The following is a 16,699-nucleotide window of genomic DNA, read 5'->3' as shown; positions in this document are numbered from 1 at the left end:
AGTCTTGGTGGATCTTGCCTTCTCGTACATCGCTCATACCAGATCCATCCTCACTTCATACGGGGCGCTGCTCGTCATGGCTAATCCACCACCGGCAACTTGCATCCGTGCCAGCCAACCCAAATCCTCTCTAATCACTTGAAATTGTCATTGATTCGGGATAGTGACCCCGCGTCAGGCCCATTCTCTTATTTCTGAGAAAGCACTTTACCACAACCCCATGGTGTGAGTGGCGCTCTCAACGGCACACAACTTGTTCTTGAGAGTCTTTGTTGCCTTGATAGCCTTAGCGCGTTTGACCTTGACGAAGCTGGCTTCGGCAGAGTCGACGTCTTCCTCCTCCCGTCCTCGTTTCGATGCAACGTTATCACGAAAGGAATACAGGTCCGATCCACCTAAACGAGTTGAGTAGTCCAGCAAGGTGTCGTACCGCACAGCTTCTTGCTCGTCGCGAGTACCAGGCTTGAATCCCGTGGCAGCAGGTTTCTTCACAGCCTTCTTCTGTTTGGATGACGTGGTCAGCGCTGTACAATCTCTGGAGGCAGGTGCGTTGCTGGGTTGCTCTGCCCGGCTGACCGAAGCATGCGCGTTGTAGATCCACTGCGCGCCGAAGCCGAACAAGTAGAACCCGAAGTGGACTCTGTTCCCTCACCAGTCAAGGGCATCGCGAGAAGTTCCTGAAACTCATTGTAGCCGGCACTTGTCTTAGGCACGGTGATCGCCTCGGTCGTATCGGCTTGTCCACCAGCAGAACTATCACTGCTGTTACTCTCGACAGCTGAAAGACTTCCAGTCGAGAAGCCGCCGCCGACGTTAACGCCACCCTCGCACTCTTCTCGATTGCTCCAGCAACCATCCTCAGGCTGGTAGTCGAAAGACGTGTCCGGTTCGAAGTGCTGCTCTTCGTTGCCGTCCACGTCGGCTTCATCGTCCATTTCCACGACGTTGGCCTTCTCGTCAATTTCCTTCTTTAGGCCCTTGGCTCTTGCGACGTGCGGTGGCATGGTAGGACACCCCGTTGGCTTGTGAGTGCTGTACAGCACCTTAAATTTACGGCGCAAGCTCTCGAAGTCACGGTCCACCCAAGAGCGAGGTCGATGCACGTTGTAAACCCCCGCAAGACGTTCCCACTCGTCCTTCCCTAGCGGTAGATACTCGCCAACCAGCTCAAGGAGCAGGTTCATCTCGACCAGCTTGTAGTTAGTACTTCCAGTAGCTTTGACCATCTACAGCAGTAGCAGGAGAACATTTAGTTAGTTAAGTAAAAATGACCACATAAGTGCGCGATGTGCTCACGACAACTGACTTTGATAGGCTGAAGGTGTTGTGTTCAACGGTGGCTTCGTGTTGGGCTTGTTGCGGGCTCGGCAATTGAAAAATGAAAGACTGAGCAGTGATAGCGCAGAACAGTCATCTCTGCAAAATACAGAAAGCAAGGTTTCTCCACCACTAGCTACTGGGAGAGATCGCGCCAACGACGCAGCTTCAACGCGCGAAATTTGAGCGCGAAAACACCTCAGCGCTTGCAGCACACTACAAGGCGCGAAGATCTTCTCGTCCACGAAAGATTCCATAGAAACCAAAGGTCGCCGAAGAACACCACATCCGCTGTAGATTCTGACGAGATCTACTTGCAAAACCAATAAAAACCAGCAAAATAGATACATTCACAAGTATTAAAGAGTACCTCCAAAGAAATGATTGGACAGCTATATACATCCTCTCTTCTTCTCACCTACTTGTTCATCGCACGACGCAAAGTGAGTCCGACGCGCGCACAATAGGTGCTTAAGGGTCCTGCTGGTCTTGAATATCAACGTGGCGACAGTCCGGAAACTCGCAACGACATACAAACCACAAATCATCACCATAGTCCACAGCGATCTCCTCGCCCTTTTGAATTACTTCCGTAGTCACCACCACAACAGTAGTGCGGCGCTCGTTCAATACCTCAACGAAGCGCGCGCGCGGATGGCAGGAATGGTTCACAAATCGCATTAGACTCCCGAGGCGCTCCGCGTTAATGGCCACTGCAATCGGATGTCTTGGACGTTCTGGCCGCTGCGCTAACAGGAGTCTATACCCCGTGTTTCGCGGACGCTTAGCTCGATCGAGGCTGACTTGCTCAAGCTCTCCTAGATACTGACCCAGAATTTCTCCGACCCCAATCGTCTCCGCTGCAACGACGCCCAGAGCTCGCGTTCGTACATTGCGCGCCAGGAACACCTTGGCTGACTCCACCAGACCGTTCCCACAGTGACCCAAGTAGGGGCAGCAGTTGATATTGCAGTACAAATGCATGAGCGAGTTGGTGCATGTGCCAACACGACAAGCCGATCGGCACCCGCACGATCCAAAGTGAGGAACATGCGGGAACACAATTCCCAACGGGTTTTACTGATCCCTGAGGTGGGCCACACGACTAAGCCATCGAGCTGGGATGAATTCTCGTCGCGGACGAGAGCTGGGAGACCGCAGACGAGATGTCGGATCCGGACTTGTACGCATGAGACCGCAAGAGGTGATGGTCGAGTGCTCGTGCTGGCGAGGTGGAGACACTCGTGGTCGACAGTATGGCTCAGCTTGAGCTCGCGCAGCTTGAGTTCTGTGGCCCAAGCGAGTGATACGACGGTCTTGGCGGGAGCTGGAACGGTTGTCAAGAACAGAGCACACAACTGGACGAGACCTTGAAGGAGGTCGAGATGCACGACTAGGTGGCGTCTCGAGCAACACAGGGGACGAAGTTGTCGGGCTGGCAATGAAGCGAGCGGGGACTGGAGTCGCAACAGAGATGCCGGGGGAATCTTGCTGTGGAGGCGACTTTAGACCAGTTTCTATGGGCCGCTGGCTTCGCCGCGGTGTCGCCCATGTCGTGGTCATCGTTCCCGACAAAGAAAACAGTTCTTCTTCCGTCTCTGAACCAACTGGAAAATAACTGGCGCTGCTGGACTTGGCGCCACTGCTCCGAGGCCCCAAATGCACATTTGGCGGTACATTTTCATCGTCACTCGACGTGTCTTGAATGCACCGTTGTTTCCAAAACAACACCGAGTGAGATCGGCGCTTCATAGTCTCTGCTCACATTACGCTACAGTTAGAAATTATATTATCATCACCTCAGCCATCGCAATACATACCGGGGCGGTGCTTTGTGGCCTTGCTGTCCAGTTTAACAATGAACTGTGACGGGAATTTAAAATATATATGTTAGTAGAGTGATGGTTTATCTGTTAGAGTGCAGGTCACCTTACTTTATACAAAAGTCAATATGTTCGTTTAAGGCAAGAGGGCGGCGTAAAGCTAGGAGTAGGAGATTTTACTGAGAACGAATTTACGTCTCATGACTTCTATGTCGAGTTTAAACACTGGCATAACTGCAGTGAATAAGGCGGGCGTTTACTCCATTTTTGAAAGACGCCCATTGTGTAGTACTTATGTAGGAAATAGGTGTAAATAATTTTTATGGCTGTGCTGAAGACTCCAGGGTGGTGAGTTGAAGCGTATTTGGCCACCAAGAAATGTGGTTGTACAAAGTAAGAAGCTCGCTTGTAGACGGGTTTTGTTTATCATCATAGGTAGGCGAATCAGGCGTCCCGTGGTGGCGTATTTGAGAGGATCTTGCAATTCCATGACACGTGTGCACCATAGCCGATTCTATGCTGTACATTACCCGGTTCTGAGGAAAAGCCAATACAGCAGTTGACCGCTGTGGCTGCCACCTGGGCGGGTGACGGCTCTTGCTAGAGATACCGAAACAAAACACCCTCCTACTCTTTTATTCCTGATGGGATGGGTGTCATGGGCCGCAAATTCCGAAAAACCACAAGTGCCTCAGGGAAGTCGGCGCCCTGAGTTCCTAACTACACGTACGAATGCATGGTAGGCCTCCGCCGAAAGCGAAAGCCTTGACCTAGCTTTAGCTTGCGCCTAATTTCACCTGCCTATAGAGGTGTCTTTAAAACACAGGGGCCAAAAATGCAGTTTTGACGAACTCGAGTTCGCCTCCCCCTTCCCACCCCTTCTTAACTCTAGCGTAGGACCATGCAAAAAATGCACAGCCACACTTCCTGATACCGAAAAACATACTTAGACCGTATATAAACCTCAAAAGCGGTTATGTTTTTGTAAATCAATGACACCAGTAGTCATTGTTCATTTTTCTCACTAGATCGACATCCCACAAGCGTTTGCAGCCATGCGTCTCTCTTCTGTCGTCTCTGTCGCCATTGCAATTGTTTGCTTGACGACATCCCATTTTGCCCAAGCCAGGATTTCGTTACCAGACCTCGTCGGTGGAAGGGACGATGCTGCCAGCATGAAAAGAATTCGAACAAGCAAAGAGAATGAGGAGGAACGAGGTGCACTTAAGACAATTACAAACATCGCTAACAGGGTGCAAGTCAAAACAGCGGCGAACGGTTTGCTGGCAGATTCTGGCAAGGCGCATGGCGTATACAGAAAGTGGGCTGCGAAGGGTTATACTTTGGACGACATTCGTAACTTCTTAAAAGTGACGGACCCCAAGATGAAGGGAAAGTACCAACAAATCGTCGACGACTACAATAGGCACCTTTTCCTGAATTGGGCGGCACAGCTGGCCCAACATAGAATCGAACGCTGAATTTTCGTTTGTTTGTTTGGATATCGCGAATAGCACCGATACGATAAATATAAGTTTTTTTTGATAAAGCCGTGCTGACATCAGAGTACCTGCTTAAAGAGTTTACACAACTGGGCAAAAATGGGATACCAAACAAACAAACAATCTTGCACCTTGGGAGGCCTCTGTAAGTTTAAGGAACGGGCGGTGGAAAGATTTTAAGAGATGCCATCCTGCTACTAAGCTTAGAAGCTCGGTCGATAATTCTTATCCGGTGCATTGGTATTTATTAAGAAGAGAGAGAGTATTACTATATGTTTCGCTCCAATGATTAAACGCAGCGCAAATCTGTGATTGGCTTAGCTTGATTTGTATTCCGATATAGCGGCAGCTTAGCTGTTACTACTCCAGAAGTACGTTCTAGGCCGTCTTAAGAAATTTGCAAGCAAGTGACTTATTGAATATGACCAAAACGGCAAATTTGGTACAATGAGTGCTTAAATAAGCTTTGAGGGCCAATTTCAGCGACTTATTCATTCTGTACTAATTACTGAAGAGATTGTGCTAAGTTATTATAAAATTGAACTCTAAAACTATTTTATTTTATCGTAAACGCGAGAGTTTGATTTGTAAAACTCTGTTAAATTAGCCTGCGGCACTGAAATGTCGAGCAGAATCCGGAGATCTCTATATTGCAGCTTTGCAAGTCGGGAATGGCGGGTCAGGGTGGCATTTTAGAGTCTTTCGTGCAAAGCTGATTTTTATTGGTCACAAATCGCAATTGCTAGTCTGATGTAACAAGTCGAAATTAGTGGATTGGCTGTCATATGACCGCGTTTTAGCGAGGAAATACCATCGGTCAGTAGAAAACTACTGATCTGTCCCCAACGCGGCGCAGAAAAGACGGCAATCAGTAAAAAATGATAAAGTTCGATCCGTACCTAACTCTAATCATAGCTACATTTCTGCTGCCCTTAGCAAAACCACTTTTTCCCTAAGCGTACCATGCCTCGAAAGCCGCCTCCGAATTATGGGAGTTCTCCCTTCGTGGTAGATCTTTCTGACATCGCTACAGCTATAATCATGGGTGTTTTGAGGGAGGACGCAAAAGTTGATACCTCAGACCGCTCCAGCCAAAAGTATGGGGGAGTATACGTGACGCGAACCAATATTGCAGACACTGAGTTTCCAACACAAATAAGGAAACTAACGACACATACAATTGCAATCGTTGACTGCTGATTAATAATTAAGGTATTTCTTTCCAATAGATTATCTTACTGATCCTCACTCTCAATAAATATCAGCAGCAAACGGACTGGGGAGTCAATTTCTGTGAGTAGATAGAGCTCTACTAACGTACCCTAAGAGTAACCAGTTGGATACGTCGTGTACCCAGCTACTTCAACCTCAACATGTTATTTCGGTGTACTATTTTTAGCTGCTCAAAACGCCTTTATTTATATGGTTGTTTTTGTGGAGTGCACTTCGGTGGCATTCGCCATTTTGGTCGATGCCTCCGCTCAACCCCCGACAGCGTCACGCCCGAGCGATCCAGCGCCGTCTGTACGGCTCCTTCTGGCAGCTTCGTCTAAGCAGAAAAGTTAGCATACCGAACGAAGTCGACCGAGAGCTGGACGCCGAGCGTGCATCGTTTATAGGTGGTGGGTTACGTGACGTTGTCAGTAGAGGAGGAGGTCTTTTTGCAAATGAGCGCCGAGCTCGTAGAGGAGACAATGCTCAGCTCTTCGAGGTAGAAAGAATATTCGCCAAACGGTGGGTCAATAACTTCGTATACTACCTTATTCAATGGGTGGGGTACACAGAGTTGACGCGGGAGCCAAGTGCCAACGTGCCAGCGCGCCTAAATATGGTGTTCGAACACGAGTCAGTCAATTTCGTCTGGGTCTATCAATCTACGCGGGGAAGACGAACCCAGCGTCGCGAGCAGCCAACTCGCCGGAGTCAGAGACTGATAGACCAAACGAGGCAGGACTAAGAGAAAATGCAAATGCGAACTTAACACCAAACGAGGCAGGACTATGAAAAAATGCAAATGCGAACTTAACAGCACTCCAGTAGCTGTGAAATCAGTAGTCGTGCAGGCAGCGCCGCGTTGGGGACAGATCAGTAGTTTTCTACTGACCGATGGTATTTCCTCCGTTTTAGCAAAACAAAGAGGTCTAATTTAGACTTTGAGGCAAAGTAATATCTTATAAAGAATAGTTTTTAGACACCGGGCGGATTTCAGCATATAGAGATTTATTTGCCAATTCTGCATAATACGTGCAAAGCACAATAAAATTTCACTTTTTTTCATAACGAACACAAGCCAAGGCAACGCCTCTAGTACTTCGAAGTATTTTTTTTAAATGGCCGTATCTTGGCGGAAGCTGAGATTTGAAAGTCAACAGGCATGAATTGAAAAGTCGCGATGGGCTCTATCTACTAGCTAGCTCGAAAATAGTTTTTTTTTAATTTATCGTTTCGTTTTGAGGCTGCAATCGCACCACAGTTTGAATGGTATTGAAGTTGATTTTTAAAATATATATTAAAGTAGGATAAGATCTGTTTGACCTTCACTTATAGTAAAACGTGGAATTGCTGCTAGCTGCTCAATTCTATCTCAATACCGCTCTAAGAATGCCAGCATCGCAGCATTATCTTTGTAATTCTAAATTGCGACTGCTGTTGGCTCTCAAATCCTGAATGTCGACTTAATCGCTTAAAAAAACTTTCTCAATACACATGAATAGTATTTGTTTAGTTAACCCCTTAGTTCCCGTATGTTTAGCCGCTAAACATAAGAGGTGTATAGCTTCTTTCAGTTTTTTTCGGCATCTATGTTATGTTTAGCGGCTAAACATAAGAGAAAAACTGAATTGGGGTTTGTATTGAACAGATCTCAAGAGAGCGCAGGAAAGCTCAATACTGAAGTCAAGACAAAAGTGGGAGCCTAAAACGGCCGGATGCACAGGCTTAGGGTAGCTGGACCGGATTCCTGATTGAACGAGATAAAGAGAGGCGGTGTCACCCACCACCAACGGGTGGCCGACAGCCACAAAACTCTCTCATTCTTCAAAACGACCGCGGGGGCAGCAGACCAGAATGGTGGCGACGTCTGGCAAGATGCCGTGACGGACGCTGACAGCGGAAGAGACCCGGTTGTGCAAGGCAGCCCTCAGTGACCGCCACAAGCGTCGCCTTCGTCGAGACGACGAGAGGCAGTCAGCAGCAGAGCCAAAGCATGGCGCTGAGGGGCGTGCGTTGAAGAAGCAGTCTAGGAAGAAGGCGATGAAACTTACGACGACAGCCATGGAGATAGCAGAGTCTAGAGGTCCACATATTGAGCCGGCAGCACCCAAAGAGACAGAAGCAACAGCGAGTACGGACGAAGCTAAAGAGGTAATACCTGTTGCAGAAAATGAGGAAGATTCTGTGGAACCAGAGGTGGAGGAAGTTGTAGCAGACGTGGTGATGGCTGTGGCTTCAGCTGTGGCTTCAAGTGCGCTTCTAACGCCTGTGCGAGATGCTCAAGGCGCTGTGGAGACCTTGCGCCCCCCTCGGACGAACAAGCAGGCGCCGGTTACGCAAAGATCCCCGAAACGACGCCGCCGCGTCCTACAAGACAGTCCAGAACGCGAAGCTCAAGCTGAAGGCACCATAAGTGACACCACAGACACCGGTGCTGCGTCAGCTGCCCCGCATCTCCCTGTCGCCTGCGTAGTCGACGGTGATCCTAACATCATGGCGGCTGGTGCACGTGAGTGCACTGGCCTCGGATCAGAAGAGGAATCTGGTCCTGATTCAGACGATGACGACGCGGACAGTGAGTGGGAAGGAGATTGGGAGCTTGGAGAACTCTCTGATGAGGAGTTAGCCGATTGCGTTGGAACTGAGCTACCGGACACGTTCTGCAAGTCGGTGGCGATGAATGCGGCGCGTTTGGCGGAGATGAAACATTCTGGCTGGGAGTATGGTAAGTTATGTTGAACGCTATCCAACATACGCAACTATTATTCCGTCGTTGTCCAACATAATGTTAACATTATCTAACTCACTTTGATGTGCTATTTGTAGACCAGTCCAAATTTGGAGACAATCCTACGTATGAAGACCTTTACGACGGGCCTTATGGACCATCTGAGAGCGTCCTTGGAGTGGCTGAAGACCCACTGGCGCTGTTCTTCTACTACCTACAGCCAAAATTGTGGAGACAGATTGCCGTCGAGAGCAATCGCTACCACACGCAGTCGATACCGGGTCGTGCGCAGGCGATTCAAGCGAAGCAGCGTCGTGGTGGTGGAGAAGTAGAGAACCTCGCAGATATTCGTCGGCGACTAGCACGTGTGAAGCCGATAGAACCGTGGGAGGTTTTGCGCGTCATCGCGCTTCTCATTGCAAGGATGCTGTCTCCAGTGCGAAAGGGGATTGCTGCTCACTGGGAGTTGACACCGGCTGGTGCGTTGCCAACGCCACGCTTCGGCAAGTACATGTCCCGCAACCGGTTCTTCCACATAATGGGATACTTGCACTCTCCCAACAACAAGTCGCCTCAAGCTAGCACGGATCGTGTATGGAAGATTCGGCCGGTTATCGAGGTTTTACAGCGTACATTTGCGCGCGGCTACAAGATTCCTCCTGTCATTAGCTTTGACGAAGCTACGCTGCCTTCAAGATCCCGCTACAATCCTACCAGACAGTTCAACAAGGACAAACCGCACAAGTGGGGGACCAAGGTGTTCGTGGCAGCGTGTGCAGATACAGCTTATTGCATGAGGTGCGTTCAAGGTGGCAAGCTAATGCTTGCCACTTTTTTTTTTGGGGTTAGTGCTTATGTTGGACGGGCAAACATCCACATTGTGGAGAATTTCCCAATCCAACATATTTATTACTTTTACTAATATCGTGTGCGTTTGTGCGACTGTTCAGATTCGAGGTGTACTGTGGTGCTAAGAGTAATCTCCGGACTCCGATTCCTGCTGATAATAATTGCGGCGAGGCTGCCGTACTAAGGAACATGAACGCGCTGTGCCCGCCATCACCGACCTCCCCGGGGCGTTTGGTAATCACAGACCGGTTTTACACGTCGGTGAAGCTGGCGTTGGAGCTGTTGCAGCGACGGATGTACATTACGGGTACGATCCAGACGCGTATGGCAGGGTACGCGAAGGATGTGAAGACTGACAAGTCTTACAGAACCGTGAATGGTGTGAGAGAGCTAGTACCACCACAGGGGACAATCAAGCTGGCTGAAAATAAGCTTTTTCCGCAGATAACCGCAGCAATGTGGATGGACCGCAATCCCGTCCACATGCTGAGCAGTGGTGGCAGCAGAGAAACAGTCAGTGTCAGTAAGTAAGCCTGTGTGTTTATATATATGTATCATTGCTCACTATTGTGCTTTTTTATTGTAGTGCGGCGTATCAAAGGCCAGATGAAAGAGCTACCGGCACCGGAGCTGGTTCGTGACTATCACCGATACATGGGAGGTGTTGATGTGCACGACCAGCTCCGGATGCAACGCTACAGCGTGCAGCTTTCGTACAAATCACGAAAGTACTACAAGACCTTGTTTCTCGGATTGCTGGACATGGCGTTGGTGAACGCCTTTATTGTGTATCGACACAACCAGCGTGCCAATGGGCACAAATCCCCGAAGCATTCCGCATTCTTCGAGACACTCATGGAACAACTACTTGCTGTTGATGAAAACTCTTTCGCTGAGATTGAGGTAAGTTGCTATGATGGGTTTGGCAACATAAATGCATTTACTAATATGTGTTATGTTGGTTATGTTTCCTATTCTAGAAATCCACCTCCGCTGAGGAGCGTACAGCCGCTTCACCTGCACGAGGAGCGTCGCCAAGACGGGAGGAGCAGCGACGTGGCTCAGACCGCATTGATGATGGCCACGAACTGGCGGAGAACCCAGACAAGGCCGACACTGAAACCGGAAAGAAGCGTCGCCACAGAACCTGCAAAGTGTGTGCTATCTACAAGGTGGTGCCGCGGAAGTATACGAAGTATTACTGTCCAGAATGCTCTGCAGGGCCAAAGAGGTACGTACATGCTGTTCATGCTTGATACTAACACGGTGATAGCGCTGACTGTAGGTTGTGCCGCAGGAAGTATCTCTGCAACGTTGTTAGGGAGGAAAGGGAGCGCACGTGCTTTCAGATATGGCACCTCGACTGGAAGAACGGGAATGACATCCCGAGCCGCTTGCTACGCGACCACAAGATACGCGACCGAGCGCCAGCGGAGCGTCCAGGCAAGAAGCGGAGACGCAGACAGCAGGTAGGCGAGAGCGGAGCAAGTGCTGGTGCTGGTGCTGGGGAGTCGAGCGAAGAAGATGATGAAGCGGTGGAGGAGGAGGCGTAGTGGTTGCGCCGTCTGGTCGTACATGTCTATGCAAGGAGCAATCAATTGATACGGCACTTGATCTTTCTTGTTATTGGCTATATATAAATGAACTCACCGCTGCTGGACGTATGCAACAGCACAAAGATAGGCTAATCAATAAACAGTACATATCTTATGTTTATTTATACAGCATAGTTGTATATGATCGTCTCAATGTACTACATAAACCCTCCTTTATGTTGGAGAATCCGTACTATACACACTGGCAAGTCGTTGTTACCACCCCGATCCCGCGCCAAGATATCCGGACTTAATTGAAACCCCATACAAATTCCTTTATATCTGTATATGGGACGAGGTCAAAATATACCCTCATATTTGAGGCCGGGAACTAAGGGGTTAAACCACATTATAAATGGTGAATTTTTATATTGGGCCGATAGTGACCGTAATTTGAGACCACCTGGACAGAGCTACCCAATAAAGTTCACATCCATGTTATTTCGAAGCGTGTTTTGTTGCTTGTGTTAAAACGCACATTCAAATGATGGAAGACGTGGCCGGACAACTGTGTCCAAGAGTATACTACAGTATGGTTTAACGGTTTGGTCACGCCTGTATCATCGTTTTCGTGATTGGTAACAAGGGTATCCAGGTTAGTAAGTGTCAAGCGTCGGACGAGCGGGGGCATCTGTCTACAAGTTCTGCTCTAAAATCCGGGGGCTTCTGTCTACAAAATCGGCTCCAAATCCAGGAGCTAATAGTTTCTTCTTTATGTTCTCATCCAACCAAGTACAAGAACAGGGAACAGATTGTCGTGCTCGCTCCTTCAGTGCTCGCTCTGGTAAAAAAAAGCTCTCAGCTGATGGGCGTTTTCTAACAGTATGGCTGAAAGATAATTGTGAGATGACTTACTTGATCAAGTATTGTGCTTTCAGGCTAAATTTACATTTTCGGGGCTATTGCCCGAATCGACGACAAATCGACCAAGAGTTTTGATTGGTCAAAAGCCAGATTTGCATCACGATCACCATTCTTCAAATTGCCACTCCTGAATTGCCGCGCTTCCGAAGAGGTTAAGTTGACCGTGTCGCTTGAGTTTCCGTTCTCTAGCTAACAAATGAGTACGTCTACATGCTACAGATCTACCTGCCTGTCATTCCCATTGCCGTTTAGCGTCCGGAATGGAAGACGCCGTTATTCGGCAGCATGCCCACCCGAATACAGTTTTTCACTGTCTCTACGGATTTTACTGTCTCGGATACTCGCGCTCACAGCTTGCCCACATTTATCAAAAGAACGTTAAGACCATCGGAAATTGGATTAATGTGTACGAGCGGACAGGGACGTACCAGCGGGTAGACGCAAATGCTATTCGAAAATTCACAACTGCTCATCGGGAGTGGCTGTGTAATTACTACGCAGTCCACCCCTTAGCTTATCTGGATGAGGCCCGTGATGCATTTGTTCGTGCACACCAACTGAGCATTTCTATATCATCTGTGTGGCAGATTATTCACGATGGGGGCCTTACAAGAAAAGTTCTCGAACGGAGGGCTATGCACATCAAAGAACTTGATGTGTTCCGGTTTGTAGAAGAGCTCAGTCATGTCAACTGGTTCTACCGTAACCTTGTCTTTCTCGACGAGGTTTCTTTTGACAACCGGGGCATGATCAGAAAGCGCGGATACTCGCTAAGAGGGCAAACAATAGCAATACGCGGAGATTTCCAGCGTAAACCAAGAGTATCGGTGCTGGCGTTCATGTGTGTTACCGGTATTCTCGATTACTATAACTGCGATGGGACTTTTGATCGCGTGCAGTTCTTCAACTACTGTCGTGATTTCGCTTACTCAGAACGGGGGCATGTACGCCAGTATCCTGGCTCAAACTCTGTCTGGATAATGGACGGTGCCTCAATTCATCGTGATCCTGAAATCATCCACTTCCTACGGAGCGTTGGAATCGTACCAATATTTTTGCCTGCTTACTGTCCATTTTTCAACCCAATCGAATTCATGTTCGGATACATCAAGCAGTCTTTTAAGAGACACTATAATGAGTCAAGCAGCAATGATCTTTTACCATTTGTGGTAGAAACGTTCGATCGATTCATTGGCTTCGATATGGCCAAGGTATTTGAGCATTGCGGCTGGAAACGGGAAGGATATTTTGACCCTAGTGGGTCACTGGAAAAAGAAACACGACAGTGTCAGTTTTCTGAGAACAGCGAATTGCAAGCAAACGAAGGAAGTGAAGCGCTAGGTTTTACGACAAGAGAGCTGGTCGAAATGTCTGAATGCTAAGCGAAAAATAAATTTCCTGCTTCGAACTTACTCTTGGTGCTCAGTATCCTCAATATTTTCCATTGTAGAGGTCGGATCAAGGACATCACCAGCATCAGGAAGAGGGATATCAGCAAGAAATCCCTCAATCGTGGACTTACGCACTTCCAATGCGTGCCTTTGGTTTTCTAAGCGGCGCCCGTATGCTTCCCATCCCTTTCGGAGATCTGCGTTATCAGCTAGAGCAGCTTCGATCGTGTCTAGTGCCACACGTGTCGACCTAGTCAGATTCACCAGGTGTTCGTGGACTTGCCCGTCGGAAGGACTTAGATAACGTTCCAGTCTAGAAGGTGGGTTGTCCAGCAAAGCAGCATCCCAGGTAGAGCGGTCCAAGTTACGCATTATTTCGTTGGCCCACATTCTCCATACTGGCGCACTTGCTTGGTATGTGTTTCCCCAAATTTCTTGCAATCGCCCCACTATCTCACGAACAGATATCTCTGCTGCAGCACCAGAACGATCGGTGTGCTGCGGGCGAATGCATGCCTGCATAAACTCGTCCAGAACTCGCGCGTTGGGGATCCCCAGCCCGTATTCATATATCATCAATGTTACAGTGTTCCCACGTTGGGATATGGTCCACCGGTTCCAGAGCTCTGGTGTCTTAGCTGATGGAACGATACGGCTGTTAGCTTTGAGCTGCATTACACTGCTCCATGATGTTTCGTCAGGGCGTTCAACTGACCAAACATCATCGACGTTTTTAGCTTGTCCTTTGACGTGGCAGCTAAACTTCTCCCATAACTTGTGCATGATCTCACTAAAAGAAGCACCATTAGCAGCAAAAATGTCCAGCTGCTTGCCGGACGAATCGCGTTGACCGACTGTAGTCTTGACAATCCCTTGGACTACCAGCTGCAATCGATGCTGGTCGGCGTTTCCGGTCGAAGCATCTAATGATACACGAGCCCGCTGGCCTCGAGAGATATCTGAAGCTTGGAACGCTTGCGGAGGCGTTCTCTCACGCAGAGGGTACGGTGAAACACGAACCGTTAAGGGCGAAGTCGAGGATACTGCAGTTCGCGAAATAGGCTCGTTTCGGGGCGGAGAAAGCCTATACTCTGATAAGGCGTCGTGCCCGACACTCGAGCTTGGTCCTGTAGCAAAGCTGCGATCTTCAACGCCCTCAATCATATTGCCGATTGGGGCAGGTCGCCATATTATACTTATTGAGATGCATGAAAAATGCTATTACGTAGGTTGCGCGATTGCTTGCGCACGGAAATTTTGAGTAGAAACCACAATAACGGTTTCTCGAAGGAACCTGCTCGGTTCTGACGCATTTTATTGGCTTATAAAGGTCCTGGTGCTTTCTGTGACTAATCACATAAATGATGATACACGCGTGACCAATCAGTTAAACCAATCTGTAGTACTTATGCAGGAAATAACACAATACTTGTCTGGTCCGAAAAAGAATTAACAGTTCCTTAAATCTGCGATAACTTCGGTCCTACAGCTCCAACGGAAGCGTGGATGAGCTAGTTTGAAAGCTCTGCTTACGTAGCGTCAGCACGACTTTTTCTATGAGCAAATTTCCCGCCAATTTTCCAATGACCATATAAATTATCACGTTTTGGAGGGGTGGATTTTTTTTCTCGCTTTGACGTCAAAAATTATCAGACTAAACTTTAAAATATACTAGAGAGCCTTAATCTAGTGAAATATCACTAAAAGTAATTGAATCCATTTTCGTGTCAATTACTCTCAATCCGTGTGCATACAAATCCTCAGATGAACTCATTTTAACCAATCGTCTCCTGGACATTGACCAATCACACATGCGAGGTTTTATAGAAAAACCTAACTGCTAATTCTTTTTCGGACCGGAGAAGTACGCTCCGGCTAAGCACACAGCTGAGACTCTGCATCACCAAAATACCAAGTGATGTGTATGGCACTGTATCTGGCAGTCTGTCAGTGCCGAATATTGAAGCTGTCGACTCGACATATAGAAGTAGCAAAAGCCACAGCATTCACTGCATGTACCCACTGCCTTGGCCTAACGGGTTATTATTCTAGGCGTTAAGATACAGTCTGCTAGCGTACTGGTACATTGTATCGTGCCTATTGGAACGATATAAGCCTTTGCCACCGTTTAAAATGTCATTTGAGGCGTTATTGCACGTTCTTATCTAATTGACGTATAAACACTCACTGCCAACACTGCTACTAGGCAGTCGGCCGCTCTAAAATGGGCCCGCATTATATAAAACCCTTTTTGGTCAAGTGGGGCAAAATGATGGTCTTTCCTTTAGTACTAATCGTGTCAACAGCTAAACCGGGCAAAATGCCCCACTTGAATATTATTTGTGTGTTGACGAGACGCAAAACGCCCCGCCTACTTTTACTGCAAGGATTTGGGGAAGATTCGCAGAAGCACCGTAGTTTACAAAAGGAGGCAAAATGCGCTAACGACTTAGGTTTCTATACTATAGTTTAATTTGTCAATGTTGCCCGTTCACGAAAGGGTTAAACTGTTCCTCAGCGCACAGCAGTTGCAGTTTGCTGTAATCACACCGATAATTCGCCGCCAATGATGAGCATATTTATAATTGACTTTCTTTGAGCAAGGAGTTTCCTTCAATAGTTAACTCCTTTGATTGCATGTTATGATAATTGCTTTCACGTCATCTCTCTTTAATGGTCCGTATACGGTATCTCGAAACGCACACCCGAGTAAGAATAACAATCCGAGTAGAACATTCTCTGATATTTATTTCAGTGAATCCCTGCTCACCCAAAATTCAGGCAAACGTACGAAACGGAACTTACTTGAAAAGACTTTAAATAAACATACCTCAAGGTCACATTTAGACTGATGTAAATGTTCGGACTTGGAATAATTCCTCTCATAGAACAATTTCAATTTGTAGACTTCTGAAAACTTGACAGTAATAACACCATTTTTGCCTACTTTGTCCGAAATGAAGAGTGAGTGCTTCAGCAACTCGTTATACTTAGGGTTTGCGAGATAAATTCCAAAGAAAATGCCGTGTTTGCATACCGGTAATGAGGAACAAATATTTTCATAAATTATGGTAGATTGATACTTTAGCAATAAATTATTTATTGGATTCGTGAAGTCGACGAAATAAATAAGAAGTTATACTGGGAGATAGGTAGCGTAAGCTAGCTATGGGAAGCCCAACGAGGAATAATTTGTCGCTAACTGGGTCAACGTCATGCAACATGAATATGTGGTCACATCGCAATGCTTTGTAAAATCAAGACTTCCAAATTAGGTGATTTGTATGGAATTTTCGTGCAAAAATCAGCAAAGAACTCCATATACAAAACACCAAGCTTACATAAGGTAAGTTAAAAAAATGACAATCATGAATTCATCGTGCATTTTGCAGTAGGGAGCGATTGCGACGAAATTCAT

General features: G+C 47.5%; 1 protein-coding gene across 1 annotated transcript; it reads left to right on the top strand.

The window, feature by feature from the left end:
* Nucleotides 1-4,195: 4,195 nt before the first annotated feature.
* On the top strand, nucleotides 4,196-4,621 carry PITG_13593 (secreted RxLR effector peptide protein, putative; the record flags this gene model as incomplete). The annotated part of the gene is made up of 1 exon (XM_002899746.1): nucleotides 4,196-4,621. The coding sequence occupies one exon, from the start codon at nucleotides 4,196-4,198 to the stop codon at nucleotides 4,619-4,621; it is 426 nt and encodes a 141-aa protein (XP_002899792.1).
* Nucleotides 4,622-16,699: the final 12,078 nt, after the last annotated feature.

Source organism: Phytophthora infestans, genomic scaffold (assembly GCF_000142945.1).
Source record: "Phytophthora infestans T30-4 supercont1.29 genomic scaffold, whole genome shotgun sequence".
Classification (NCBI taxonomy): Eukaryota; Oomycota; class Peronosporomycetes; order Peronosporales; family Peronosporaceae; genus Phytophthora; species Phytophthora infestans.
The sequence above is the reverse complement of the archived record's forward strand: the minus strand, read 5'-3'. Positions and strand labels throughout refer to the sequence as shown.